The sequence below is a fragment of the Carettochelys insculpta genome, chromosome 19, assembly GCF_033958435.1.
Source record: "Carettochelys insculpta isolate YL-2023 chromosome 19, ASM3395843v1, whole genome shotgun sequence".
NCBI lineage: Eukaryota > Metazoa > Chordata > Testudines > Carettochelyidae > Carettochelys > Carettochelys insculpta.
The window spans coordinates 1,269,516-1,296,057 of NC_134155.1; the positions used below are offsets into that span (position 1 = coordinate 1,269,516).

At 68.9% G+C, this 26,542-nt stretch overlaps 2 protein-coding genes across 6 annotated transcripts in view; one reads left to right on the plus strand and one right to left on the minus strand.

Moving 5' to 3' along the window:
- Positions 1 to 1,735: 1,735 nt before the first annotated feature.
- LOC142023270 (hypermethylated in cancer 1 protein-like) lies at positions 1,736 to 7,639 on the plus strand. Of its 2 annotated transcripts, none has more exons than XM_075014044.1 (2): positions 1,736 to 1,871; positions 3,059 to 7,639. In XM_075014044.1, the coding sequence occupies exons 1-2, from the start codon at positions 1,820 to 1,822 to the stop codon at positions 4,969 to 4,971; spliced, it is 1,965 nt and encodes a 654-aa protein (XP_074870145.1). In that variant the 5' UTR covers positions 1,736 to 1,819; the 3' UTR covers positions 4,972 to 7,639. The 2 variants fall into 2 exon arrangements, with proteins under 2 accessions (XP_074870145.1, XP_074870146.1); XM_075014045.1 differs by lacking the exon at positions 1,736 to 1,871 and adding an exon at positions 2,795 to 2,836.
- An 11,698-nt stretch (positions 7,640 to 19,337) lies between these two features.
- SMG6 (SMG6 nonsense mediated mRNA decay factor) overlaps positions 19,338 to 26,542 on the minus strand; it is a 158,503-nt gene continuing 151,298 nt past the window's right edge. For all 4 annotated transcript variants that reach the window (XM_075013600.1, XM_075013599.1, XM_075013602.1 and 1 more), the window contains exons 17-19: positions 22,511 to 22,722; positions 22,132 to 22,213; positions 19,338 to 19,472 (exon numbers count right to left, since the gene is read on the minus strand). In XM_075013600.1, coding sequence (XP_074869701.1) covers positions 19,342 to 19,472; positions 22,132 to 22,213; positions 22,511 to 22,722 — 425 coding nt within the window. In that variant the 3' untranslated portion in view covers positions 19,338 to 19,341. The remainder of the gene's footprint in view (positions 19,473 to 22,131; positions 22,214 to 22,510; positions 22,723 to 26,542) is intronic.

The following is a 26,542-nucleotide window of genomic DNA, read 5'->3' on the forward strand; positions in this document are numbered from 1 at the left end:
GAGGGGGGGCGGGGGGGGTGACGGGCTCTCCCGCCGGCAGAGCAGCCCGGGGGGGGGCGGGGGGGGTGACGGGCTCTCCCGCCGGCAGAGCAGCCCGGGGGGGGGCGGGGGGGGTGACGGGCTCTCCCGCCGGCAGAGCAGCCCGGGGGGGGGCGGGGGGGGTGACGGGCTCTCCCGCCGGCAGAGCAGCCCGGGGGGGGGCGGGGGGGGTGACGGGCTCTCCCGCCGGCAGAGCAGCCCGGGGGGGGGGGCGGGGGGGGTGACGGGCTCTCCCGCCGGCAGAGCAGCCCGGGGGGGGGCGGGGGGGGTGACGGGCTCTCCCGCCGGCAGAGCAGCCCGGGGGGGGGCGGGGGGGTGACGGGCTCTCCCGCCGGCAGAGCAGCCCGGGGGGGGGGGCGGGGGGGGTGACGGGCTCTCCCGCCGGCAGAGCAGCCCGGGGGGGGGGCGGGGGGGGTGACAGGCTCTCCCGCCGGCAGAGCAGCCCGGGGGGGGGCGGGGGGGGTGACGGGCTCTCCCGCCGGCAGAGCAGCCCGGGGGGGGGGCGGGGGGGGTGACGGGCTCTCCCGCCGGCAGAGCAGCCCGGGGGGGGGCGGGGGGGGTGACGGGCTCTCCCGCCGGCAGAGCAGCCCGGGGGGGGGCGGGGGGGGTGACGGGCTCTCCCGCCGGCAGAGCAGCCCGGGGGGGGGCGGGGGGGTGACGGGCTCTCCCGCCGGCAGAGCAGCCCGGGGGGGGGCGGGGGGGGTGACGGGCTCTCCCGCCGGCAGAGCAGCCCGGGGGGCTTAATGGACGAGTAATCGCTGTGGGGCCCCTGTGGCGAGCCCAAGGCCAGACTGGCTGTAGAAAGCCGGGGCGCTGCCGGGCCTGGGCCGCCCAGGGACTGGATGTGGGGAGGGGGCGCCCCTGGCCGGACGCGCTTTCCATTCTGCACAGGGTTTGCTGTTCGGCTCAGTGGGGCTCAGCACTCCGGGGCCGGGCACCGCGACCCCCTCCGGCTCCACCGCGCTCAGCGGTAACACTCCCGGGGGTCCCTGGGCAGCCTCTGGCCCCCATGGGAAAAGGGACCCGGCTCCTTCCTGCCCCAGATCAGCAGCTTCCCTGGCTGGGCACCGCCGAGCCCGATTCCCACCCAGCCCCGGCCCGGGGAGCAGCTCCCCGCCGGGACCGCAGGACCCGAGTGCGCGGAAGCCCCGCCCCGCCCCGCCCCGCCAGCGCCCCTCGGCCCCTGTCACCCCCGCCAGCCCGCGCCCAGCTCCCCACGGCTGGCAGAGCCCGGGGGACCCGCCGCTCCCCGCCCGGCGGACTCACGCGGTACCTGGGCAGCGCCGGGCCGGGCCGGGCCGGGCCGGGCGCTCTCCGCGGCGGAGCCGGGCTGGGGACCGGCGCTGCGGCTCTCCCGCTCCCAGCGGGCTCTTGCCAGCGCCGGGCAGGCCGGAGCGGGGCGGCTCCTTCCCGCGGCGGTCCAGGCGCAGCTCCGCGGGGAGCCGTCCAGGGGCCCCGCTCCGCCCCCTGAGCCGGGCCCGCCGCCCCGCCCGGCCGGGGAGGAGGAAATCGGCGGCTGTCCCTTTAACAGGCGAGGCGCTGGCAGCGCGGAGTTCAGGCCGGGGTCAGGGGGAGTTCGCAGCCCGGCCTTTACCTCTGCGCCCGGCCGAGCGCCGCGGCACATGCTGCGCCCCAGCCGCGGGCCTGGCACGCAGCGCGCAGCGCCCCGGGGAGGCAGCGCCCGGGCCGCGGGGCCCGAGCGGGCATGGGCCGGGGGCGCCAGCGGGCAGCGGGCAGCGCCCGCCGGGGACCCAGGGGCTGAGGCGGCCGCTCGGGGGCCATGAGAGTCCGCCGGGAGCTCGGCTGGCTGGCGGAAGCGACGGAGCCCCCAGGTACCGCGGGCGCGGGAGGGCGCGTGGGCCGTGGCCGTGGGAGCGGGGTGCCCCGGGGCCCGGGAGTGCAGCCCAGAGCCGAGGAGGGGCGCCGGGCGGAGGAGCCCGGCCGCGGGGCGGGCGCTTCGCAGGGACCGGGGGCTGGTCGCTCGCTCCCGCTCGGGGCCGGCCAGGGGCGCGGACACCCCCTTGCAGCGCGGCGGCCCCCGGGCTGCGGCCGGATCCGGCTCTGGCTCTCGGCCCCCACTGGCCACCTGCGAGCGGGGGAGCCCCGGGCCAGGCCCCGGCAGCCAGCGCGGGGAGCGCGCAAGGGGACGTGGCCCACGAGGGCGGCGGATGCTGCCCTGCCGGCTCGGCCCCAGCGCCATGGACGGGAGCCCCGCGGGCGTCCCCAGCTGCCGCCGGGGCCGGTCCGGGCCGGCGCGGCGCTTTCTCGGCGCAGCTGCGGGAGCGGGAGCCGGAGCCGGAGCCGGAGCCGGAGCCGGGAGAGGGTCACGCCGGACGGGGCCGGGCCGCTCTCGGGGCTCGGCCCGTTTCCCGCTCCGGCTCACGCGGCCCCGAGGGCGCCGGGCGGCCCGCCGGATGTGGGGCTCCGCCGCGGGCCGCAGCGCCCCATCGCCGCCGGCTGTGCCCAGGGCTGGGCGGCCCGGCGCCTTCGCTGGGTCTCGGCCGCGGCGCTGCTGGAGGCGGGGGCCGGGGAGAGCGGGGCTCCCCCGGGGCAGGGGGCGGCGGGCCCGGCCGGCGGCAGGTGCCCCCCCAGCTCAGGTGGGGCCGGGCTCGCGGGCGGGCTGGGAGCGGCGGGAGTGATGTCACCTTCCCCCCGCGCCGCCGCCGGGCTCTGCCCCCTCCCCCAGCCCGCACCGGGCCGATATAAGGGCTGGCACCCGGCAGCGGCAGGCAGTGCGCGGAGCAGGCGGCGCGGCCCGGCCCCGCCCCCCAGGCCAGGAGGCCCCTCTGCTCCGCAGGTAGCGCCCAGCCGCCCCCTCCCGCCCCGTCGAAGCGGCGCCGCGGCCGCGGATCCAGGCGGAGCTGCTGCTGCTGCTGCTGCTGCGGCGGGCCGGGCCGGGCCGGGCCGGGCCGAGCGCGGAGCGGCGGGGGAGGGGTCCGGCCGGCGCCCCCGGCTCGCTGCTCCCTCCCGCGATCCGCAGCCCGGGCGCCGGCAGCCGCTGACCGCGTGTCTCTTGCAGGTGGCGGGGCCAGCCCCGGGCCCGAGGCCATGGAGGTGCCGAGCCACTCCCGGCAGCTGCTCCTGCAGCTCAACACGCAGCGGGCCAAGGGCTTCCTGTGCGACGTGATCATCGTGGTGCAGAACGCGCTGTTCCGGGCGCACAAGAACATCCTGGCGGCCAGCAGCGCCTACCTCAAGGCCCTGGTGGTGCACGACAACCTGCTCAACCTGGACCACGAGATGGTGAGCCCGGGCGTCTTCCGCCTGGTGCTGGACTTCATCTACACCGGGCGGCTGGGCGAGCTGCCGCCGGGCGAGCCGGGCCTGGGCGCGGTGCTGGCGGCCGCCAGCTACCTGCAGGTGCCCGCCCTGGTGGCCCTGTGCAAGAGGAAGCTGAAGCGTGCGGGCAAGTACTGCCACCTGCGGGGCGGCTACAGCCCCTACAGCAAGCTGGCCCGGGGGCTGCAGGCCGGCACCCCCGTCATCCAGGCCTGCTACTCGGGCCCACCCCGGGCGGGGGATGTGGTCCCGGGCGAGGAGGCGCTCAGCACGCAGTGCGGGGAGCTCTACGCCTCCCCGGGCGCCCCCCTGCCCCAGCCCGGCCTGTGCCCGCCCGAGAGGCACTGCTCCCCGCCCTGCGGCCTGGACCTCTCCAAGAAGAGCCCCAGCGGCCCCTCCCCGCAGCTGCTGCCCCCGGAGAGGCTCCACCCGGGGGAAGCCAGGGAGCCCTCGCTGCCCCCCGGGCACGACAGCCCCCCCGGCGGTGCCTCCCTGCTGACCAACCACAGCGCCGCCTACGGGGACTCGCCGCTGGCGGGCGATGGCGTGATCCACCCCCCCGAGCGCTTCCGGGGCAGCCCGCCCTGTGCCGAGCCACCGGCCCGGCCCGAGGGCCGCGACTTCCTGTACCGCTGGATGAAGCACGAGCCCCTGGGCGCCTACCTGGAGGAGTGTGAGGCGGAGAAGGAGTGCGAGCGGGAGAAGGCCGAGTCTCCCCCGCTGCCCCCGCAGGCCCACTATGCTGGGCTGGAGAGCGCCGAGCTGGAGCACGACAATAGCACCAGCGAGGAGACGGGCAGCAGCGAGGGCCCCTCCCCCAGGGGCACGCTGGGCCCCTACTGCAACCACCTGGCCTACGAGCCCGAGAGCCTGGGTGACAACCTGTACGTGTGCATCCCCTGCGGCAAGGGCTTCCCCAGCTCGGAGCAGCTCAACGCTCACGTGGAGGCCCACACCGAGGAGGAGCTGTACCACAAGGCAGGCGCCGAGCCGGCCGGCCCCTTCCTGGACAAGGGTGGCCCCGGCCTGGGCGACCTCCTCCGGCCCTACCGCTGCGCCTCCTGCGACAAGGCCTACAAGGACCCGGCCACGCTGCGGCAGCACGAGAAGACGCACTGGCTCACGCGCCCCTACCCCTGCACCATCTGCGGCAAGAAATTCACGCAGCGCGGCACCATGACCCGCCACATGCGCAGCCACCTGGGCCTCAAGCCCTTCGCCTGCGACGCCTGCGGCATGCGCTTCACCCGCCAGTACCGGCTCACCGAGCACATGCGCATCCACTCGGGCGAGAAGCCCTACGAGTGCCAGGTCTGCGGCGGCAAGTTCGCCCAGCAGCGCAACCTCATCAGCCACATGAAGATGCACGCGGCCGGGCCCGAGGGCAAGGCCAAGCTGGACTTCCCCGAGGGCGTCTACGCCATGGCGCGCCTCACCGCCGACCAGCTGGGCCTCAAGCAGGAGAAGGCGGCCGAGCTGCTGGCGCACACCTCACACTTCCTGGGCGACCCCAAGGGCATGGAGAGCCTCTTCCCACTGGCCCGCTTCACGGCCGAGCACCTGGGCCTGAGCCAGGAGAAGGCAGCTGAGCTGCTGGGCCCGGGCCCGCTGCTGCCCGGCGACCGGACTATAGAGCGCTACTCGCCCACCTAGCGGGGCGGCCGGGACCCCAGAGCCTCCCAATGCCACCAGAGCCAAAGGGCTGCCGAGCCGCTGCCCCCGCGGGGACCTGAGCCGTCGGGGAGCGGAACCTCCTCTCCCAGAAAACGCGCCATGATGGAAATCTTCCACCTTTCCCCTTGACAGCAAGAGCCCCGGTGAGCCCAGGAGTGCAGGGCCGAGCCCTGCCCCTGGGCTGCCGAAGGAGCGGCCTTGTTGGCAGGCTGGCCCAGTGTATCGCAGGGCTGGGGCTTGGGGCTGAGCAGTAGGAAGATTTGGTGGACATTCGGCTGCGGCTGATTGTTCAGTGATCAACCCCATTTGCTGGCCCATTTCCCCCAGCCCCTCCTCCGCCCTGTGCTAGCTGCTCCCAGGGCCTTCCCAGCGTGGTGCTCAGATACAGGGCAGCCTACCCCAGCCTCTCTTTAGCTGGGGCAGCTGCCTCCCTGCACAAGGACTCTCCTGTGGAAGATGTGAACCTGCCTCCTACCTCAAGAGCCAGCTGCTCCCCACCCTGGGCTGTGGCAGTGTCTCCCCAACCCCCCCACCCCTCGCAACTGGGCACTGTAGGAGCACACAAACCCACCTGTCGCAAGTCCTAGACCAGCCCCGGAGCCCAGCTTCACAAGGGGCCAGGCTGGGAGGTGCCAGTGGTTCTGCTACGGCCTGACTGGCTGCAGAAGCAACTGCTGCTCTGCTTTGGGCCTCCATGCACATAGGCTTTTGCACTTGCCTGCAGCTGGGACCCCCAACCCCACCAGCCTGCGCTCTGCTGGCCTACCCCAGCCTGTGGCCCAAGCACAGGGAGTCTCCCTTCCCCGGGGCTGGGAGAGTTTGCTGCAGGGAAGGCTCAAACCATGCTAGGGAACCTGGGGGTGGCAGCGCAGGTTTTGGGTCTCTTACCCGGGTGGGGCCTTGTCCCAGGTGTTGCAGAGGAGCAGAGCTGCAGCCGGCAGGGGCAAGGGAGCAGGCAGCGACTGCAGCTTTCTCCAGCAGCTGGATGACGGCCGGGGAAGGGGAGCTGGGGACGGGGCTGAATCTCTGCAGCGAGCTGCACACCTGGCCCAGCAAAGCCCGGGAGAGCGCCACGTACCCAGAGCCCTGCCAGGGGCAGCGCCTCTCCCAGCACAGACTGCAGATGGCTGCTGGGGCAGGGGAACGCCACAGCCGACCCAAGCTCCTGCCAGCCTCCCAAAGGTGCTTCAGGCCCTGAGCCCCAGGGAGCTGAGCAGGAAGCAAAGCAGCCGGCTGAGGAGACCGGCCTGGCCCTGCCCCGCCCCCGTGCTGTGCTCAGGGATGCCCCAGCCAGGCCCAGCAGCCCAGGGGAGATCTACCCCAACCCTGCCGTGGGCTCTGGGGGAGGGAGCATGAAGCTGGGCCTGGCTGTCCCCAGCCTGAGCCCCTGGGTCAGTCCCAGCCGGCAGTGTCCCTAGGAGCACAGGTGGGCTTGCCCTGCTGGGGGGAGGCTTGCAGTGTTTTCCTGGGGGGTGTCTGCGGGGGGCGGGGGCTGGGAGCTCCCCCCTGAGGCCAGGGGAGCGCTGTGCTACCCACTGTGGGCTTTCCCAGATGAGAGCTCGCCTCTCCTGGTCCCATGGGAGGTGCCCCTCCTGCGCGCGCTAGGCCAGAGCCTGCAGGCAGGGGAGGGAACTGGGGCTGGGCCAGGCTGGCCCTCTCCCCTCGCTGGGCTCCTTGTGCCTCTGGGCTGTCCCCCTGGACAGAGGCCCCAGCCCGGCTCCCAGCACCGCGGGAGGCCCAGGCCCGGGCCAGGCGCTAGGCCCGACAATTGGCTGTCGCTTGCAGGGCTGTGCCAGGGAGAGGCTGTGGGCCCTGCTGGGGGGCTGCAGTGGCCTGGCTGGGCAGCGCATGGGCAGCAGGGTGGGGGCAGTGCAGCGGCCAGGGGCACTGCTGGGGCGAGTGCTCAGGTCTCTGCCCTCGGCCAATGGGGCCGGTGCTGCAGGGCTGCATGCAGATGCCAGCCCTGCCCCCAGGAGAGCGCCCTGAGCATGACCTTCGGGCCAGCCAGGCTGCGCTGAATGGGCAACTCCTGCCCACAGCCCCTGGTGAATGGGCACAGGCCAGGTGGGGCCAAGCCTGGGGCCCTGCCCGGTACTTCCTTGCTCTGTTCCTTGCTTTGTCCGTGGGGGCCGGGCCTGGGTCCTCTCCCTCCGGCCTGCGGGATACTGTGAAGCTCCTTCCCTTGCCTTAGTCCTTTTGCCTTTGCACAGGAGGCCGTGGTGCCCCCGCCTGGCGCCCGTCCCGGCCTCACCCCCACGGTGCCTTTAGCCAGACCGGCTGCTCCACCAAGGGAGCTGGGGTGCAAAGCCCCCAGTGCCAAGAGCCCTGGGGCCCGGCTGGGTGTGACTCAGCAGAGCGCCTGCCCGCCGGCCAGGAACTGGGGCGCTCACGTCTGGGTGAGGGCCAGGGAGCAGCGGCCAGAGTCTGAGGCAGGCTGCCCCGCACCCCCGGCAGCCATCAGGGACAAAGCGCAGGGGGCGTGGAGGGGGACTGAGAGCCTGGGCTGGACTGGGGCCTGGATCCAGTGCGACCCGCCCCTGCCCCACCTGTAGTCTTCTGAGTGGTGCCTGCCATTTGCCCGTCCTCTTCTGTACTCACCCCAGCCAGCAATAAAGTGACATGAACACCGGAGGCCTCAGCTCCTTCTTTGGGGCTGGATGGGCCCGGCCTGGGCCTGGGCCGGGCACCCTGTGCTCCTGAGGGTGGGGGGGGCTGTCAGTGCTGGCCAGGCTGGGGGGAGGAGGAGGTGTGCACCGTGGGGGGGTGGATGTGGTTTTCCCCCTGCCAGTGGAGGTGCACTCGAGGGGATGGGGTTGCATGGACAATTCATTCCCAGCAAGGTACTCGTGTTCCTGCTGGGGGCTGGCTGCAGGAAGCCAGGGCGCTGCTCTGGCCTGGCTGTGCAGGTGGGCAGCCCGGCCCTCTCTGGGCTCCCTGCACTAACCGGCAACGCTCCCGTGGGTCTGGGGGAAGCTGGAGATTCCTGGGGCAGCCTCTGTCCCCACTGGGAAAGGGCGACAGTGCCAATCCCAATTCCCAGCACAGCCCCCAACAGAACCAGGCAGCCCAGCGCAGTGATCAGTAGGAAAAGCTTTAAGAAAACATCTTCCCAGAGCCGCATAGCCCAGGCCCGCAGGAAGCTCAGGCCGATAGTCACACCCGAGACAAAGGGCAGGAGCACAGCAAAGCCAGCCTGGCCCAGGGGAGCAGCAGGACCTTGAGTCGGGGGGTCAGAAACTGAGCAGGTCCTTGCCTCAGGCTGCCTGTTCATGTCCCCAGAGCGGCTCCTGCTGCCCGCACTCAGCCCTTGTCACAGTCAGAGGCAGCTCTGAGAAGCAGCAGCTGGTGCCAGCAGCGTCCAGGGGATGGGTCTTTCCACCAGCGAGGGAGCACGGAGGGGCCTGGCATGCCCAGCTTGAGCACCTTGTCCCTGTCGGTGCAGTTCCTTCCCCCGCTGTCGCGCCTCACCGGGGCCATTCAATGGCAAAGCTCAGCAGGGTCCTCAGAACCAAGGTGTCAAGTGCAGCAGGGTTGGGGAATCCAATGCAGCAAGGGCTGATGGCACAGGCTGGCTGGCCCCACCTCCTGGGCCATCTCAGCTCACCAGCAGCCCAGGTGGGCCCTTGGCTGGGAGGTGGAGGTGCTGGCAGGTTTTGTCTGAAGGTCCGAAGCACAGCAGGTTGCAGGGCTGAAGCTAGAATCACCAGCAGGCTTGCTCCCCTCCCCAGGGCCTGGAGCAGGGACCAAACCAGCCTCACTGCTGATTGTCACACATCTGCTTTGGAGCCCTGACCTCTGTGCATGGGCTTGTCACCTCGCCCAGGAGCCTCCTTCCGCTGCCTCGCCACCCACCCAGCAAGCGGTGCAGGAAGCCTGGGCCCGAGGGAAACTGCGAGCCCTCTGCAAGGCCTGGGCTAGCACCAGCGGGAGAGCACACAGGTCTGGCCCTCTGCAAGGCCTGGGCTAGCACCAGCGGGAGAGCACACAGGTCTGGCCCTCTGCAAGGCCTGGGCTAGCACCAGCGGGAGAGCACACAGGTCTGGCATGCTGCACAGCTGGGCCTGGTGCCGGCCAACCTCACAGGTGAGGCAACCTCTGGGGAGGGCGTGGGGAGGACCTGCCAGCGGCTGCCACGAAGACACAGCCTCCCTTTCTCCTGCCGATGGCCAGGGAACACACCCCACTCCACTCCCCTCCCGTCCCGCCCTGGGCCAAGCAGCCAGGAGCACTGAGGCAGGGGTGGCACTGCCGTGCCCCCCGCCTGCCCGCAAACATGGGGGGGCAGGAGCAGCCTTGCTGGCAGCATACACAGCTGCCCTTGGCCCTGCTGCCTCCCCACACTGCGCCGCGCCGCTGCCCTGGGAGTACAGCTAAGTCCCTAGAGAGGGCAACCTTGCGCCTTCCTTAAGGTGCTGACTACCTGCCTGGCCACAGCTCCCTGGGCCCTGGCTGAGCTGGGAGGTGACCGACGGTTCCGCAGGCGCTGCCTGGTTGCCCTCGCAGTGCCTGGCGCCATGGAGGAGACAGCTCAGCCTCAGCTGCGTGGGAGCCGTGTGCTCCGGAGAGGGGCTCAGGGAGTCAGCGCCAGGGCTCCCACCTCCCACGAACGGCAAGGAGGCCTTGGGGAGCTGGGCCAAGACCAGTGCTGGCACAGCAGCGTCAGGCCCACTTAATGGTCGCCCAGCTCAGCCTCTTCTGCCTCTGGCCACAGTCATGCGTCCCCTTCCCTTGGGGCCATCTCTGACAGCCCCGGCCGAGCACCACCCAGCGCTGCCTGGGACCCCGAGGCATGGGCTGGCCCAGCCCAGGGCAGCGCCAGGCAGACAGTTATTGTAAGGTCAAAGCCTTAAGAGCAGGGAACAGGCAGTGTGGGACAGGACCGAGGGTGTGCATCTGGCAGTGGGGAGCGGAGCGGAGCAGGGGTTCGGGGGTACCTAGGACAGGGGGTGGGAAGGGAGCAGAGCAGGAGTTCGGGGGTACATAGGACAGGGGGTGGGAAGGGAGCAGAGCAGGGGTTCGGGGGTACATAGGACGGGGTGGGAAGGGAGCAGAGCAGGGGTTCGGGGGTACATAGGACAGGGGTGGGAAGGGAGCAGAGCAGGGGTTCGGGGGTACCTAGGACAGGGGGTGCGACGGGGAGCAGAGCAGGAGTTCGGGGGTACATAGGACAGGGGGTGGGAAGGGAGCAGAGCAGGGGTTCGGGGGTACATAGGACAGGGGTGGGAAGGGAGCAGAGCAGGAGTTCGGGGGTACATAGGACAGGGGGTGGGAAGGGAGCAGAGCAGGGGTTCGGGGGTACATAGGACGGGGGGTGGGAAGGGAGCAGAGCAGGGGTTCGGGGGTACATAGGACAGGGGGTGGGAAGGGAGCAGAGCAGGGGTTCGGGGGTACATAGGACAGGGGTGGGAAGGGAGCAGAGCAGGGGTTCGGGGGTACATAGGACGGGGTGCGACGGGGAGCAGAGCAGGGGTTCGGGGGTACATAGGACAGGGGTGGGAAGGGAGCAGAGCAGGGGTTCGGGGGTACATAGGACAAGGAGCAGAGCAGGGGTTCGGGGTACATAGGACGGGGTGGGAAGGGAGCAGAGCAGGGGTTTGGGGTACATAGGACAGGGGTGGGAAGGGAGCAGAGCAGGGGTTCGGGGGTACATAGGACGGGGTGGGAAGGGAGCAGAGCAGGGGTTCGGGGGTACATAGGACGGGGTGGGAAGGGAGCAGAGCAGGGGTTCGGGGGTACATAGGACAGGGGTGGGAAGGGAGCAGAGCAGGGGTTCGGGGTACATAGGACAGGGGTGGGAAGGGAGCAGAGCAGGGGTTCGGGGGTACATAGGACGGGGTGGGAAGGGAGCAGAGCAGGGGTTTGGGGTACATAGGACAGGGGGTGGGAAGGGAGCAGAGCAGGGGTTCGGGGTACATAGGACAGGGGTGGGAAGGGAGCAGAGCAGGGGTTCGGGGGTACATAGGACAGGGTGGGAAGGGAGCAGAGCAGGGGTTCGGGGGTACATAGGACAGGGGTGGGAAGGGAGCAGAGCAGGGGTTCGGGGGTACATAGGACGGGGTGGGAAGGGAGCAGAGCAGGGGTTCGGGGTACATAGGACGGGGTGGGAAGGGAGCAGAGCAGGGGTTCGAGGATACATAGGACAGGGGGTGGGAAGGGAGCAGAGCAGGGGTTCGGGGTACATAGGACAGGGGTGGGAAGGGAGCAGAGCAGGGGTTCGAGGATACATAGGACAGGGGGTGGGAAGGGAGCAGAGCAGGGGTTCGGGGTACATAGGACAGGGGTGGGAAGGGAGCAGAGCAGGGGTTCGGGGGTACATAGGACGGGGTGGGAAGGGAGCAGAGCAGGGGTTCGGGGGTACATAGGACGGGGTGGGAAGGGAGCAGAGCAGGGGTTCGAGGATACATAGGACAGGGGGTGGGAAGGGAGCAGAGCAGGGGTTCGGGGGTACATAGGACAGGGGGTGGGAAGGGAGCAGAGCAGGGGCTCAGGGGTACATAGGACGGGGTGGGATGGGGAGCAGAGCAGAGGCTTGGGGGTACTCAGGACAGGGGTGGGACAGGGGAACAGAGCAGTGGGTCAGGGGTACACAGAATGGGGGGGTGGGTCGGGGAGCAGACCAAGGGCTCAGGGGTAAGTTGTTGGGGTCTGCGGGACAGGGGAGCAGAGCTGGGGATCCGGGGTACGTTGGTGGGGTCTGTGGGACGGGAGCAGAGCAGGGTCGGGGGTACGTTGGTGGGGTCTGCGGGACAGGGGAGCAGAGCTGGGGATCCGGGGTACGTTGGTGGGGTTTGTGGGTCAGGGGAGCAGAGCAGGGTTTCGGGGGGTACGTTGGTGGGGGTCTGTGGGACGGGAGCAGAGCAGGGTCGGGGGTACGTTGGTGGGGTCTGTAGGACTGGGGAGCAGAGCAGGGTCGGGGGTACGTTGGTGGGGTCTGTGGGACGGGAGCAGAGCAGGGTCGGGGGTACGTTGGTGGGGTCTGTAGGACAGGAGCAGAGCAGGGTCGGGGGTACGTTGGTGGGGTCTGTGGGATGGGAGCAGAGCAGGGTCGGGGGTACGTTGGTGGGGGTCTGTGGGACGGGAGCAGAGCAGGGTCGGGGGTACGTTGGTGGGGTCTGTGGGACGGGAGCAGAGCAGGGGTCGGGGGTACGTTGGTGGGGTCTGTGGGACGGGAGCAGAGCAGGGGTCGGGGGTACGTTGGTGGGGTCTGTGGGACGGGAGCAGAGCAGGGTCGGGGGTACGTTGGTGGGGGTCTGTGGGATGGGAGCAGAGCAGGGGTCGGGGGTACGTTGGTGGGGTCTGTGGGACGGGAGCAGAGCAGGGGTCGGGGGTACGTTGGTGGGGTCTGTAGGACAGGGGAGCAGAGCAGGGGTCGGGGGTACGTTGGTGGGGTCTGTGGGACGGGAGCAGAGCAGGGTCGGGGGTACGTTGGTGGGGTCTGTGGGACGGGAGCAGAGCAGGGGTCGGGGGTACGTTGGTGGGGGTCTGTGGGATGGGAGCAGAGCAGGGGTCGGGGGTATGTTGGTGGGGTCTGTGGGACGGGAGCAGAGCAGGGGTCGGGGGTACGTTGGTGGGGTCTGTAGGACAGGGGAGCAGAGCAGGGGTCGGGGGTACGTTGGTGGGGTCTGTAGGACAGGGGAGCAGAGCAGGGGTCGGGGGTACGTTGGTGGGGTCTGTAGGACAGGGGAGCAGAGCAGGGGTCGGGGGTACGTTGGTTGGGTCTGTGGGACGGGAGCAGAGCAGGGGTCGGGGGTACGTTGGTGGGGTCTGTGGGACGGGAGCAGAGCAGGGGTCGGGGGTACGTTGGTGGGGGTCTGTGGGACGGGAGCAGAGCAGGGGTCGGGGGTACGTTGGTGGGGGTCTGTAGGACTGGGGAGCAGAGCAGGGTCGGGGGTACGTTGGTGGGGTCTGTAGGACTGGGGAGCAGAGCAGGGTTTCGGGGGTACGTTGGTGGGGTCTGTGGGACGGGAGCAGAGCAGGGTTTCGGGGGGTACGTTGGTGGGGTCTGTAGGACTGGGGAGCAGAGCAGGGGTCGGGGGTACGTTGGTGGGGTCTGTAGGACAGGGGAGCAGAGCAGGGGTCGGGGGTACGTTGGTGGGGTCTGTAGGACTGGGGAGCAGAGCAGGGGTCGGGGGTACGTTGGTGGGGTCTGTGGGACAGGAGCAGAGCAGGGTTTGGGGGTACGTTGGTGGGGGTCTGTAGGACTGGGGAGCAGAGCAGGGGTCGGGGGTACGTTGGTGGGGTCTGTGGGACGGGAGCAGAGCAGGGGTCGGGGGTACGTTGGTGGGGGTCTGTGGGACGGGAGCAGAGCAGGGGTCGGGGGTACGTTGGTGGGGTCTGTGGGACGGGAGCAGAGCAGGGGTCGGGGGTACGTTGGTGGGGGTCTGTGGGACGGGAGCAGAGCAGGGGTCGGGGGTACGTTGGTGGGGGTCTGTGGGACGGGAGCAGAGCAGGGTCGGGGGTACGTTGGTGGGGGTCTGTGGGACGGGAGCAGAGCAGGGGTCGGGGGTACGTTGGTGGGGGTCTGTGGGACGGGAGCAGAGCAGGGTCGGGGGTACGTTGGTGGGGGTCTGTGGGACGGGAGCAGAGCAGGGGTCGGGGGTACGTTGGTGGGGGTCTGTGGGACGGGAGCAGAGCAGGGTTCGGGGGTACGTTGGTGGGGTCTGTGGGACGGGAGCAGAGCAGGGTCGGGGGTACGTTGGTGGGGTCTGTGGGACGGGAGCAGAGCAGGGTCGGGGGTACGTTGGTGGGGTTTGTGGGACGGGAGCAGAGCAGGGTCGGGGGTACGTTGGTGGGGGTCTGTAGGACTGGGGAGCAGAGCAGGGGTCGGGGGTACGTTGGTTGGGTCTGTGGGACGGGAGCAGAGCAGGGGTCGGGGGTACGTTGGTGGGGTCTGTGGGACGGGAGCAGAGCAGGGGTCGGGGGTACGTTGGTGGGGTCTGTGGGACGGGAGCAGAGCAGGGGTCGGGGGTACGTTGGTGGGGTCTGTGGGACGGGAGCAGAGCAGGGGTCGGGGGTACGTTGGTGGGGTCTGTAGGACAGGGGAGCAGAGCAGGGTCGGGGGTACGTTGGTGGGGTCTGTAGGACTGGGGAGCAGAGCAGGGGTCGGGGGTACGTTGGTGGGGTCTGTGGGACGGGAGCAGAGCAGGGGTCGGGGGTACATTGGTTGGGTCTGTGGGACGGGAGCAGAGCAGGGTCGGGGGTACGTTGGTGGGGTCTGTGGGACGGGAGCAGAGCAGGGGTCGGGGGTACGTTGGTGGGGTCTGTGGGACGGGAGCAGAGCAGGGGTCGGGGGTACGTTGGTGGGGTCTGTGGGACGGGAGCAGAGCAGGGGTCGGGGGTACGTTGGTGGGGGTCTGTGGGACGGGAGCAGAGCAGGGGTCGGGGGTACGTTGGTGGGGGTCTGTGGGACGGGAGCAGAGCAGGGTCGGGGGTACGTTGGTGGGGTCTGTGGGATGGGAGCAGAGCAGGGGTCGGGGGTACGTTGGTGGGGTATGTAGGACAGGGGAGCAGAGCAGGGGTCGGGGGTACGTTGGTGGGGTATGTAGGACAGGGGAGCAGAGCAGGGGTCGGGGGTACGTTGGTTGGGTCTGTGGGATGGGAGCAGAGCAGGGGTCGGGGGTACGTTGGTGGGGTCTGTAGGACTGGGGAGCAGAGCAGGGGTCGGGGGTACGTTGGTGGGGGTCTGTAGGACTGGGGAGCAGAGCAGGGGTCGGGGGTACGTTGGTTGGGTCTGTGGGACGGGAGCAGAGCAGGGGTCGGGGGTACGTTGGTGGGGTCTGTGGGACGGGAGCAGAGCAGGGGTCGGGGGTACGTTGGTGGGGTCTGTGGGACGGGAGCAGAGCAGGGGTCGGGGGTACGTTGGTGGGGGTCTGTGGGACGGGAGCAGAGCAGGGTCGGGGGTACGTTGGTGGGGTCTGTGGGATGGGAGCAGAGCAGGGGTCGGGGGTACGTTGGTGGGGTCTGTGGGACGGGAGCAGAGCAGGGGTCGGTGGTACGTTGGTGGGGGTCTGTGGGATGGGAGCAGAGCAGGGGTCGGGGGTACGTTGGTGGGGTCTGTGGGACGGGAGCAGAGCAGGGTCGGGGGTACGTTGGTGGGGGTCTGTGGGACGGGAGTAGAGCAGGGGTCGGGGGTACGTTGGTGGGGTCTGTAGGACTGGGGAGCAGAGCAGGGGTCGGGGGTACGTTGGTGGGGTCTGTAGGACTGGGGAGCAGAGCAGGGTCGGGGGTACGTTGGTGGGGGTCTGTGGGACGGGAGCAGAGCAGGGTCGGGGGTACGTTGGTGGGGTCTGTGGGATGGGAGCAGAGCAGGGGTCGGGGGTACGTTGGTGGGGTCTGTGGGACGGGAGCAGAGCAGGGGTCGGGGGTACGTTGGTGGGGGTCTGTGGGACGGGAGCAGAGCAGGGTCGGGGGTACGTTGGTGGGGTCTGTGGGACGGGAGCAGAGCAGGGGTCGGGGGTACGTTGGTGGGGTCTGTGGGACGGGAGCAGAGCAGGGTCGGGGGTACGTTGGTGGGGTCTGTAGGACTGGGGAGCAGAGCAGGGGTCGGGGGTACGTTGGTGGGGTCTGTGGGACGGGAGCAGAGCAGGGGTCGGGGGTACGTTGGTGGGGTCTGTGGGATGGGAGCAGAGCAGGGGTCGGGGGTACGTTGGTGGGGTCTGTAGGACAGGGGAGCAGAGCAGGGGTTGGGGGTACGTTGGTGGGGTCTGTGGGACGGGAGCAGAGCAGGGGTCGGGGGTACGTTGGTGGGGTCTGTAGGACAGGGGAGCAGAGCAGGGGTCGGGGGTACGTTGGTGGGGTCTGTGGGACGGGAGCAGAGCAGGGGTCGGGGGTACGTTGGTGGGGTCTGTGGGACGGGAGCAGAGCAGGGGTCGGGGGTACGTTGGTGGGGTCTGTGGGACGGGAGCAGAGCAGGGGTCGGGGGTACGTTGGTGGGGGTCTGTGGGATGGGAGCAGAGCAGGGGTCGGGGGTACGTTGGTGGGGTCTGTGGGACGGGAGCAGAGCAGGGGTCGGGGGTACGTTGGTGGGGTCTGTGGGACGGGAGCAGAGCAGGGGTCGGGGGTACGTTGGTGGGGTCTGTAGGACTGGGGAGCAGAGCAGGGTCGGGGGTACGTTGGTGGGGGTCTGTGGGACGGGAGCAGAGCAGGGGTCGGTGGTACGTTGGTGGGGGTCTGTGGGACGGGAGCAGAGCAGGGTCGGGGGTACGTTGGTGGGGTCTGTGGGACGGGAGCAGAGCAGGGTCGGGGGTACGTTGGTGGGGTCTGTAGGACAGGGGAGCAGAGCAGGGTCGGGGGTACGTTGGTGGGGTCTGTAGGACTGGGGAGCAGAGCAGGGGTCGGGGGTACGTTGGTGGGGGTCTGTGGGACGGGAGCAGAGCAGGGGTCGGGGGTACGTTGGTGGGGGTCTGTGGGACGGGAGCAGAGCAGGGGTCGGGGGTACGTTGGTGGGGTCTGTGGGACGGGAGCAGAGCAGGGGTCGGGGGTACGTTGGTGGGGTCTGTAGGACGGGAGCAGAGCAGGGGTCGGGGGTACGTTGGTGGGGTCTGTAGGACGGGAGCAGAGCAGGGGTCGGGGGTACGTTGGTGGGGTCTGTGGGACGGGAGCAGAGCAGGGGTCGGGGGTACGTTGGTGGGGTCTGTAGGACTGGGGAGCAGAGCAGGGGTCGGGGGTACGTTGGTGGGGTCTGTGGGACGGGAGCAGAGCAGGGGTCGGGGGTACGTTGGTGGGGTCTGTGGGACGGGAGCAGAGCAGGGGTCGGGGGTACGTTGGTGGGGGTCTGTGGGATGGGAGCAGAGCAGGGGTCGGGGGTACGTTGGTGGGGTCTGTAGGACTGGGGAGCAGAGCAGGGGTCGGGGGTACGTTGGTGGGGTCTGTGGGACGGGAGCAGAGCAGGGTCGGGGGTACGTTGGTGGGGTCTGTAGGACTGGGGAGCAGAGCAGGGTCGGGGGTACGTTGGTGGGGTCTGTAGGACAGGGGAGCAGAGCAGGGGTCGGGGGTACGTTGGTGGGGTCTGTGGGATGGGAGCAGAGCAGGGTCGGGGGTACGTTGGTGGGGTCTGTGGGACGGGAGCAGAGCAGGGGTCGGGGGTACGTTGGTGGGGTCTGTGGGACGGGAGCAGAGCAGGGGTCGGGGGTACGTTGGTGGGGTCTGTGGGACGGGAGCAGAGCAGGGGTCGGGGGTACGTTGGTGGGGTCTGTAGGACAGGGGAGCAGAGCAGGGTCGGGGGTACGTTGGTGGGGTCTGTAGGACTGGGGAGCAGAGCAGGGTCGGGGGTACGTTGGTGGGGTCTGTAGGACAGGGGAGCAGAGCAGGGGTCGGGGGTACGTTGGTGGGGTCTGTGGGACGGGAGCAGAGCAGGGGTCGGGGGTACGTTGGTGGGGTCTGTGGGACGGGAGCAGAGCAGGGGTCGGGGGTACGTTGGTGGGGTCTGTGGGACGGGAGCAGAGCAGGGGTCGGGGGTACGTTGGTGGGGTCTGTAGGACTGGGGAGCAGAGCAGGGTCGGGGGTACGTTGGTGGGGTCTGTGGGACGGGAGCAGAGCAGGGGTCGGGGGTACGTTGGTGGGGTCTGTAGGACTGGGGAGCAGAGCAGGGGTCGGGGGTACGTTGGTGGGGTCTGTAGGACAGGGGAGCAGAGCAGGGGTCGGGGGTACGTTGGTGGGGTCTGTGGGATGGGAGCAGAGCAGGGGTCGGTGGTACGTTGGTGGGGTCTGTGGGACGGGAGCAGAGCAGGGGTCGGGGGTACGTTGGTGGGGTCTGTAGGACTGGGGAGCAGAGCAGGGTCGGGGGTACGTTGGTGGGGTCTGTAGGACTGGGGAGCAGAGCAGGGTCGGGGGTACGTTGGTGGGGTCTGTGGGACGGGAGCAGAGCAGGGTCGGGGGTACGTTGGTGGGGTCTGTGGGACGGGAGCAGAGCCGGGTTTGGGGGTACGTTGGTGGGGTCTGTAGGACGGGAGCAGAGCAGGGTCGGGGGTACGTTGGTGGGGTCTGTGGGACGGGAGCAGAGCAGGGTCGGGGGTACGTTGGTGGGGTCTGTGGGACGGGAGCAGAGCAGGGGTCGGGGGTACGTTGGTGGGGTCTGTGGGACGGGAGCAGAGCCGGGTTTGGGGGTACGTTGGTGGGGTCTGTGGGACGGGAGCAGAGCAGGGGTCGGGGGTACGTTGGTTGGGTCTGTGGGACGGGAGCAGAGCAGGGTCGGGGGTACGTTGGTGGGGTCTGTGGGACGGGAGCAGAGCAGGGGTCGGGGGTACGTTGGTGGGGTCTGTAGGACGGGAGCAGAGCAGGGTCGGGGGTACGTTGGTGGGGTCTGTAGGACTGGGGAGCAGAGCAGGGTCGGGGGTACGTTGGTGGGGTCTGTAGGACGGGAGCAGAGCAGGGTCGGGGGTACGTTGGTGGGGTCTGTGGGACGGGAGCAGAGCAGGGTTTTGGGGATACGTTGGTGGGGTCTGTGGGACGGGAGCAGAGCAGGGTTTTGGGGATACGTTGGTGGGGTCTGTGGGACGGGAGCAGAGCCGGGTTTGGGGGTACGTTGGTGGGGTCTGTAGGACTGGGGAGCAGAGCAGGGGTCGGGGATACGTTGGTGGGGTCTGTGGGACGGGAGCAGAGCAGGGGTCGGGGATACGTTGGTGGGGTCTATAGGACTGGGGAGCAGAGCAGGGCCCTTGGCACAGGGGGAGGGGAGACGCAAGCGGGAACGAAGCAGCCCGGGTGCTGAGTTGAGGTTGCCCTGGAGGCTGCAGTGGTGCTCTTGGAGCAGCGCCTGCTCCCCTTCTGGACACAGCTCCCCGCCTCTTCCCCAGGAGAGGGGAGTCTCTTGGGGAGCAGTGTGGGCACAGCTGCTCCCGGGGTCACGGCCAGGCGCGTACGGCCGAGGGCTGGGCCACAGAGCCAGCCCGATGCTGCTCTTCACGTTCAGTGCCCTGGGGGCGCGGGCAGGCACCAGCTGGAGCACCAGCCCCTCCGGGCCCCCGCAGCAGAGTGTGCCAGACGGCCAGGCCCCCGTTCCCAGGCGTCCGCCTCGGTCCAAGGAGAACACTGCCCTTCCGCCGGAGCTCTGCCTGCCAGGGGCTGAGCCCGTCAATGGGGTTTGCCCAGAGCTTCCCCCAGGGACCAGCACCACCTGCTCTGCTGCCCCGCTCTTCCCAAGGCCATGGCGACTTCTGAGTCCGACCCACCGGCAGGAGCGACCTTCCTTCTGCCCACAGGGCCCTTGGCAGGAGGCCGGGCTGGAAGAGGTGGTGTTTATTGTTCGCTGCTGGGTCGGGAGGCAATGGCAGCGGTGCCTTGGAAGCCGCTCTCCCACCAGCACCAGGCTGTGTCGCTCACACGGGGACAACGCGCCCCGGCCAGGCCTGCTCAGCCCTCCTGCGCCCAATTCAGGAAGGTGGGAATGTCTCGCACGGGCACGTTCCGGGTCAGTGCCTTGACGCGCAGGTTCCGATCGTCCGTGAGCAACACCACCTCTCGCAGCAGCCGGATGGGGTCATCTGAAACGGCAGCAGAGAGAGACTGTGTGACGGGCACGTCCTGCCCTGCCCTGAGCTGACCTGTCCCACCAGCTGGCCCAGCGCTGCTCTCGGCACACACGGGCCATGCAGCCGGCCGGCCCCACCTAACACCGCCCTGCCCCGTCCCACCCCGCCCCTCCAGCTGGCCCAACACTGCTCTCGGCACACACGGGCCATGCAGCCGGCCGGACCCACCTAACACCGCCCTGCCCCGTCCCACCCCGCCCCTCCAGCTGGCCCAACACTGCTCTCGGCACACACGGGCCACGCAGCTGGCCGGCCCCACCTAACACCGCCCTGCCCCATCCCACCCCGCCCCTCCAGCTGGCCCAACACTGCTCTCGGCACACACGGGCCACGCAGCCGGCCGGCCCCACCTAACACCGCCCTGCCCCGTCCCACCCCGCCCCTCCAGCTGGCCCAACACTGCTCTCGGCACACACGGGCCACGCAGCCGGCCGGCCCCACCTAACACCGCCCTGCCCCGTCCCACCCCGCCCCTCCAGCTGGCCCAACACTGCTCTCGGCACACACGGGCCACGCAGCCGGCCGGCCCCACCTAACACCGCCCTGCCCCGTCCCACCCCGCCCCTCCAGCTGGCCCAACGCTGCTCTCGGCACACACGGGCCATGCAGCCGGCCGGCCCCACCTAACACCGCCCCGCCCCGCCCCGCCCCGCCAGCCGGCCCAACGCTGCTCTCAGCACACACCAGCTGGCCCCACCTAACGCCGCCCTGCCCTGCCCCGCCAGCCGGCCCAACGCTGCTCTCGGCACACACCAGCCGGCCCCACCTAACGCCGCCCTGGCCTGCTCTTGTCTTTTTCCCAGGCAGGCTGCTTATCCCACTCTAGACTGGTTCCTTCCTTCATGCTGCCCCCACCAGGCACAGCGTCCCACTCCCCCGAGCGACTCCCTCTTCTCAAACCCTGCCAGCTGTAGACATACTCTATGGGGGGCCCGGGCCCAGGCTGCCCTGCAGTATTTGGGGAGGATATTCTCCCTGGCTCGGAAACATTATGCACTGATGGCAAACAGCAAGACATCCCCAGGCTTTGCTGGTGCTCTGGACAGGACATGACTCTTCCTGACACCTTTGGGATGTGGTTCAGCTGCCCAGCCAAGGTGGCCAGGCCAGGCTGTGGCTCAAGGACAGATACTTAACTGGAAGGGATGGCAGAGAACTTCTGATGACGTCTGGGGCGGGCTGGGTCCCTATCAGGCTAGATGCAGCCTAGGTAGCGTGCCTATCGCCGGAGAGAGGCCTGCCCAGTGGAGACTGCATATGAAGCAGCAAGCAGGGAGCAGGCGGGGCCCGGGCCTGCCGCAGAGGGGCAGCGTGCAGCCCTGCCACGCACACTGGGGGGTCTGAACCAAACCTTTCTGAGAGCCATGAGGTGTCAGAAGGGACTGCCTGGGCTGGCCAGAAGAACTGAACCCTGAGAAACCACTGCTGTGGGCTCGCCCATGGGACCGGTAAGCTGCTCTGCTCTGCTCTGAACACACCACACTGGGCTGGGCTGCTGGGAGCTGAGCAGGGTGTGCGAGCACTGCAGACACAGGGCTTGCAGACCAGGGACCGATGAGAAACAAAACAGCCCTTGGAAGCCCAGCATGCACCGGGCTGTGCTGCCGGGGCGGGTGTTGGGTGGAAGGCTTTCCTGGGACCCAGTGTGGTGGGGATGGGAGGGCACCCAGAGGGTCAATTGGCAGTAGGCTCAGAAGGTTTTGCACGGACACTGAGAAATGAGTAACAATAAACACCCTCTGCTCTGAGCCTGGTGACGTGGCTCCTTGTTACAAACCAGAGGCTGTCAGCTTGTCAGGCCCCATCCACTGTAATCCACAGGATTTTAAAATTCAGCATCATTTCGGCATAAACATTTAGTGACAGATTCTCTACGGATCTGACAAGTTAAGCTGTTAAGAATTTGCACTGACAAATGTGCGCTGGTTTCTTGGGCAGCCGCTGATGTAATTCCCACCCCAACAGCCCCTGCAAACAGCTCCTGGACCCACTGATGTTATTGCCAGAGGAGCGGGTATTGCTGTGGGTGCAGACGAGCCCAGGTGTCTTCCTTGTGCTGTCCCCTAGTGAACGTCGACCTTGCAATGTTGCACGCCGAGTCGATGCTGATGGTAGAGATGGGCGGGTTCTTTCATGCTGGGTGAAGCCACCTCTGACAGGCAGTAGCCAGGTTACAGGAGAATTCTTCTGTCAAGCCAATGGGCTCTACACTGGGCTTAAGTGGGCTTAATTCAATCGCACAGGGAGGGAGCTTCCCCTGGCCCTCAGCACTGTAATTAGGCCAACTTGCCATCGTAGCATAGAGCAGCCCTTAGCTTGCAGTGCCCGAGAGCAGCAGCTGGTGGATCAGCACCAGACACAGCACCCGATCCTGCCTGAGAACGGATTAAAGGAGCCCGAGAGTGCTGCTCCTGGGTGGGCTGAGCACAGCCTTCTCCACACTGGGGCAATGCCAAGCGCCTGGGCCTCTTGCACAGAGGGTGCGCACAGCACTAGCCACGGGTGTGTGGTGCGGGGAGCGGAGCCGTCAGCTCCCTTGGGTGCACAGCAAAGTCCAGGCTAGCGGGCAGGACCCAGGTCCCTTTTGCAGGCACCTGCCCAGGGCTCGTACCTTTCTTGGTGGGCATGAAGTCCTTGGCCTTGTCATTGCAGTAATGGAGACAGCAGGAGAGAATCAGATCGTCGTTGTTGCCCTGGGAGGAAGGAAGGAGGACATGCCCGTGACAGGAATGAGGGCTGCTGCAGGCTTCCCTGCCTGGCTGCGCCACAGTGGGCAGCAGCCCCCTCTCCTGCCGGCGTGGCTGGAGATGTGCAGACCCAGCAGGAAGAGGGTCTCTCCCCAGCGCTGGTGGCTGGAGGCAAGAGCAGCCCTGCGATGCTCTCTGGCCACACACCCAGCTGCAGCGCTCTCTGTGTTCAGCTGCCCCGGCGGATGCAGGACCAGGTCTGTCCGCGCTGCAAGCTTCCTCGCAGGCTGTGCCCTCCCTTACCTGCTGGCCGGTGGTGTCTTCGCTGCGGAAGGAGATGGACTCGAGCTCGTTGCCTCGGCTGGTCAGAGCTCGCAGGCAGCTGTCGCGACTCTCGAAGCGTTCCTCCAGGAACTCGACCGAGCGCCTGGCTTTCTCCTGCAGCAGGCGGGCATGTCCCCCCGCCCGATGCTCCAGTTCTGGGCCCTTGGCCAGGCCATCCAGCTCATTGATCACTGGAAAGAAGAGGCAGAGGAGGCTTGCTTAGGGTGAGCAGGAACTGCAGCCAAAGCCTGGCCCAGACCTGCCACAGGGCTGTCTGGAGAGGGCAGCGCACTGAGACATGGCACCAGTTCCTGGTTCTGCCACAGACTCTGCAGGCGACCCTGCCAAGTCACCTCATCACACCTGTGAACAGGGAGCCGACTCTGGCCTCAGGGCATCGAGCAGCAGGAGGCTGGCCCCCAGCAGTCTAGGGGTGCTACTGTCCGAGCCCACGGACCGGGTGGGGGCAGCAAGGGCCAGGCCCTGGGCGCTAATGCCTGGTGCTGCTGAGGGCTGCACGGGGCAGTGCGTGTCCCCCAGCCCCTCCCCTGCAACGCGCCCCAGGGCTCCAGGAGTAGGGATGGGCAGCTGGCTCCGGTCTCCGCGGCCCACGGAGGGCGAGGCATCCCCAGCCCCCTGCCGGGCTGGCTGCAGCAGGGGAAGCAAGGTGCACAGAGGGGCGCACAGGGCACCAGGCTGCTCTCTCCGCTTGGCTGAGGCTTACAGCCCGGAGCCTTCCAGACTGGGGCCAAGGGAGGGGAAAGCCTTGGCCTCTCCGCAGGCCCTGCAGGGCGGGGTGGGGGTGGGGGGGCACCTTGGCAGCAGGAGAGCCGCAGCGCTGCCCCAGGGGCTGTCGGACACAAGCACGGGGAGTCCCCACCCCCACCCCCACCCCGGCCTCCCGTCAGACACACCCCAGGAGGCTCTTCTGCCTGGCAAAAACAGCCCCTGGGTAAGACACAATGGGCGAGGCGGGGGCGAGGCAGGCAGCAGGCGAGATGGGTGGGAGGAGGCGGGCGAGTTGGGGGGCGGGAGGCGGCAGGCAGTCGGGGGGGGAGGGAGGCAGTGGGTGAGTCGGGAGAGGGGAGGGAGGTGGCAAGCAAGCCGGGGAGGAGGTAGGCGAGCTGTGGGGGAAGGAGGTGGGAGGCGAGTCGGGGTGGGAGGGAGGCGGCAGGTGAGCTGGGTGGGAGGGAGGCGGCGGGCGAGGCGGGGGGGAGGGAGGGAGGAGGCGGGAGGTGGCGGGCGAGGGAGGGAGGAGGCGGATGAGTCGGGGGGGGGGAGAGAGGTGGCGGGCAGCCACAGGGGAGGAGGGAGGCAGTGGGCGAGCCGGAGCAGAGGAAGCAGCGGGTGAGCCAGGGTGGAAGGAGGTGGCTGGCAAGCCAGGGGGGAGGGAAGCAGTGGGTGAGCTGGTGGGGAGGGAGGTGGTGGGCGAGCCGGGGGCAAGGGAAGCAGCAGGTGAGCCAGTGGGGGGAGGGAAGCAGCGGGCGAGCCGGGGGGGATTGAGTTGGCAGGCAAGCCGGGGGCGAGGGAAGCAGCGGGCAAGCCGGGGAGGGGGGGAAGCAACGGGCGAGCCGGGGGCAGGGGGGAAGGAGGTGGCAGGCGAGCCAGTGGGGAGGGAGGTGGCGGGCAAGCTGGGAGGGAGGGAAGCGGCGGGCGAGCCGGGGGGGAGGGAGGTGGCGGGCGAGCCAGTGGGGAGGGAGGTGGCGGGCGAGCCGGGGGCGAGGGAGGTGGCGGGCGAGCCAGTGGGGAGGGAGGTGGCGGGCGAGCCGGGGGCGAGGGAGGTGGCGGGCGAGCCAGTGGGGAGGGAGGTGGCGGGCGAGCCGGGGGCGAGGGAGGTGGCGGGCGAGCCAGTGGGGAGAGAGGTGGCGGGCGAGCCGGGGGGGAGGGAGGTGGCGGGCGAGCCGGGGGGGAGGGAGGTGGCGGGCGAGCCGGGGGCAAGGGAGGTAGCCAGCTTTGTGCACTGTCTGGGTTTCAGGCGCTCTGAGGTTTTGAAGGTGCTTTCCAAGCTCCAAGGCAGGGGCCCGAGACGAAGCGGGAACTGTGCATTCCTAGGGGGCCTGGCAGAGCACTGGGGTCTGACCTCACCAGGAGGGCTCTGCTCTGCTCCGGGGCAGGCTGGCACTCGCTGGCTGGGCACGCGAAGGGGAGCCGCTCGGCTCCAGTGCCCCACGCTGTGCGCCTGAGTAAGGGCTGGGGGCCGGGCAAACCCAGAATGCCCAACAGGAAGAGCTGCTCTTCCATCCTGAAATCCGCTTCCTGCTTCCAGACCAAACAGGCTTCAAAGTGGCGCTGTTTGTGCGGCTGCAGCAGGCCTGGCTTCTCAGTGGCGGGTCAGGCCCAATGAGTACGGAGTCGGTTAAAGAGCAAGAGAAGCAAAGCGAATGGAAAGCTGCATCCTTAACCCCATGTTGCATCACGGTGGCACAGGGCTCTGTGCAGTGGGGACCCTGCTGCCCGCTCCCACACTGGGGGCCAGCTCAGCTCCCCTGGCCCAGGGCCCAGCCTGACCCATGGGACAGGTTGGATAATTCACGGGCTTTCCCCGTGTGAGCAGAATAACCAGCCTATGTCCAGCACAGCCTCAGCCTCAGCCTCAGCACACTTTGCTCCCCGTCCTGAAGGAGATCTGACAGCCCCATGGGGCCAAAGCCCCATCACTCCCACTAACCTGGGGGAAACGGGCCCGTGGCGTCACACCAGAATTAGACTTCAGAAGCTCCCGGCTCAGGCTACGCTGCTTCCCACAGTGCGCACAGCATCCTCGGGCCCCAGGGACTGAGCTGGGCACGGCTGAAGGGGGAGGGCTGCGGCTGGGGTTACCCTGCTTCAGTCAACGTACACAAGAGCAGGAGGGAGGCAGGTGGGAGCTGCAGGGATGGTGCCAACACCCTTCGCAGCTCCCCTGCCCGCAGGGCTCTGTAAGCTCGTCTGGGCTCACATCTTCTTTCCCTTGCATCCTGAGCCAGGAGCGGGAGCTGGGCTGCTGTACACCTGGGGCACCCTGTGGAGCTGGGCGCAGGCCCTGCTTTGCAGCCTGGTGCCCGTGCTGGCCCTCCATGGAGGAGCTGCTGGGAGGAGGGAGCAGCATCTCCCAGGGGACTCCTTTGGGTGGCTGTGTGGGCCTGGCTCTCACTACTGCCCATTGCCTGCAGGGACACCTGGCGGAGGATGCATGGCCATTCCCGCCCACACCCTCCGTTGCCAAGTGCACCAATGACTTTAACACAAGCAGGCTTGTCCCACTGCCCCCAAGCTGGCACCATGCTACAGCCAGGCCGCTGGCTCAGACTGGGGCACAGCCCTGCAGCTGGGACAGGGACAGAAGCAGCATTCTGAGGCACGGAGCTCTGGCCTGGCTTCGTCGTCCTGCCAGGAACTCTCCGGCTGCAGGCTAGAGCTGACGGGCACGGGTGCCTCCCGAGAGCTCAGGACGGGCAGGCTTAACATGAGCCGAGCCAGGCCAGGGACCAGGACCTCGGCCCAGGGAGCAGTCGCACAAGCAGAGCTGAGACAGCGAAGCAAAGCCACCCGCCGCCCTGGGAGACCACCCAGCAGCACAGCCGCTATCTGCCAGGGTGAGTGTTTACCAATAACGGGAACCAGCCTGGGTTTTACTGCACGCTTTATAAGGAGAAAAAGAAGGGCCGGGCTTCTCTAGGACACAGGCTGGTCATTCGCTCCTCTGCCTAAGCCCCAGCTCCACTGGGCTAAGCTGCCTGCTTGCATAGCTCAGCAAGTCCCCCTCCCTGCTCCCTTCCTCCTCCGGCAGGCCTGGGGCCCTACTGCCCCACAGCACCCGGGGAAGGGAGCCAAGCAGTGGAGCCGGCTGCGGCAGCCCTGGCAGAAAGGGAGCCCAGATGGACCAGAGGAGGGCCTGCCTGGCCCTGCCGCAGAGCACGTCTGAGGAGCGCACTCCCCTGCTAAGGCCCCGTCCAGCACCAAAGGGAAGAACTCGCCTGGGCTCCTCACCAGGGTCCAGCGGGCAGCCTGCCACCAGCCAAACAGCCGCCC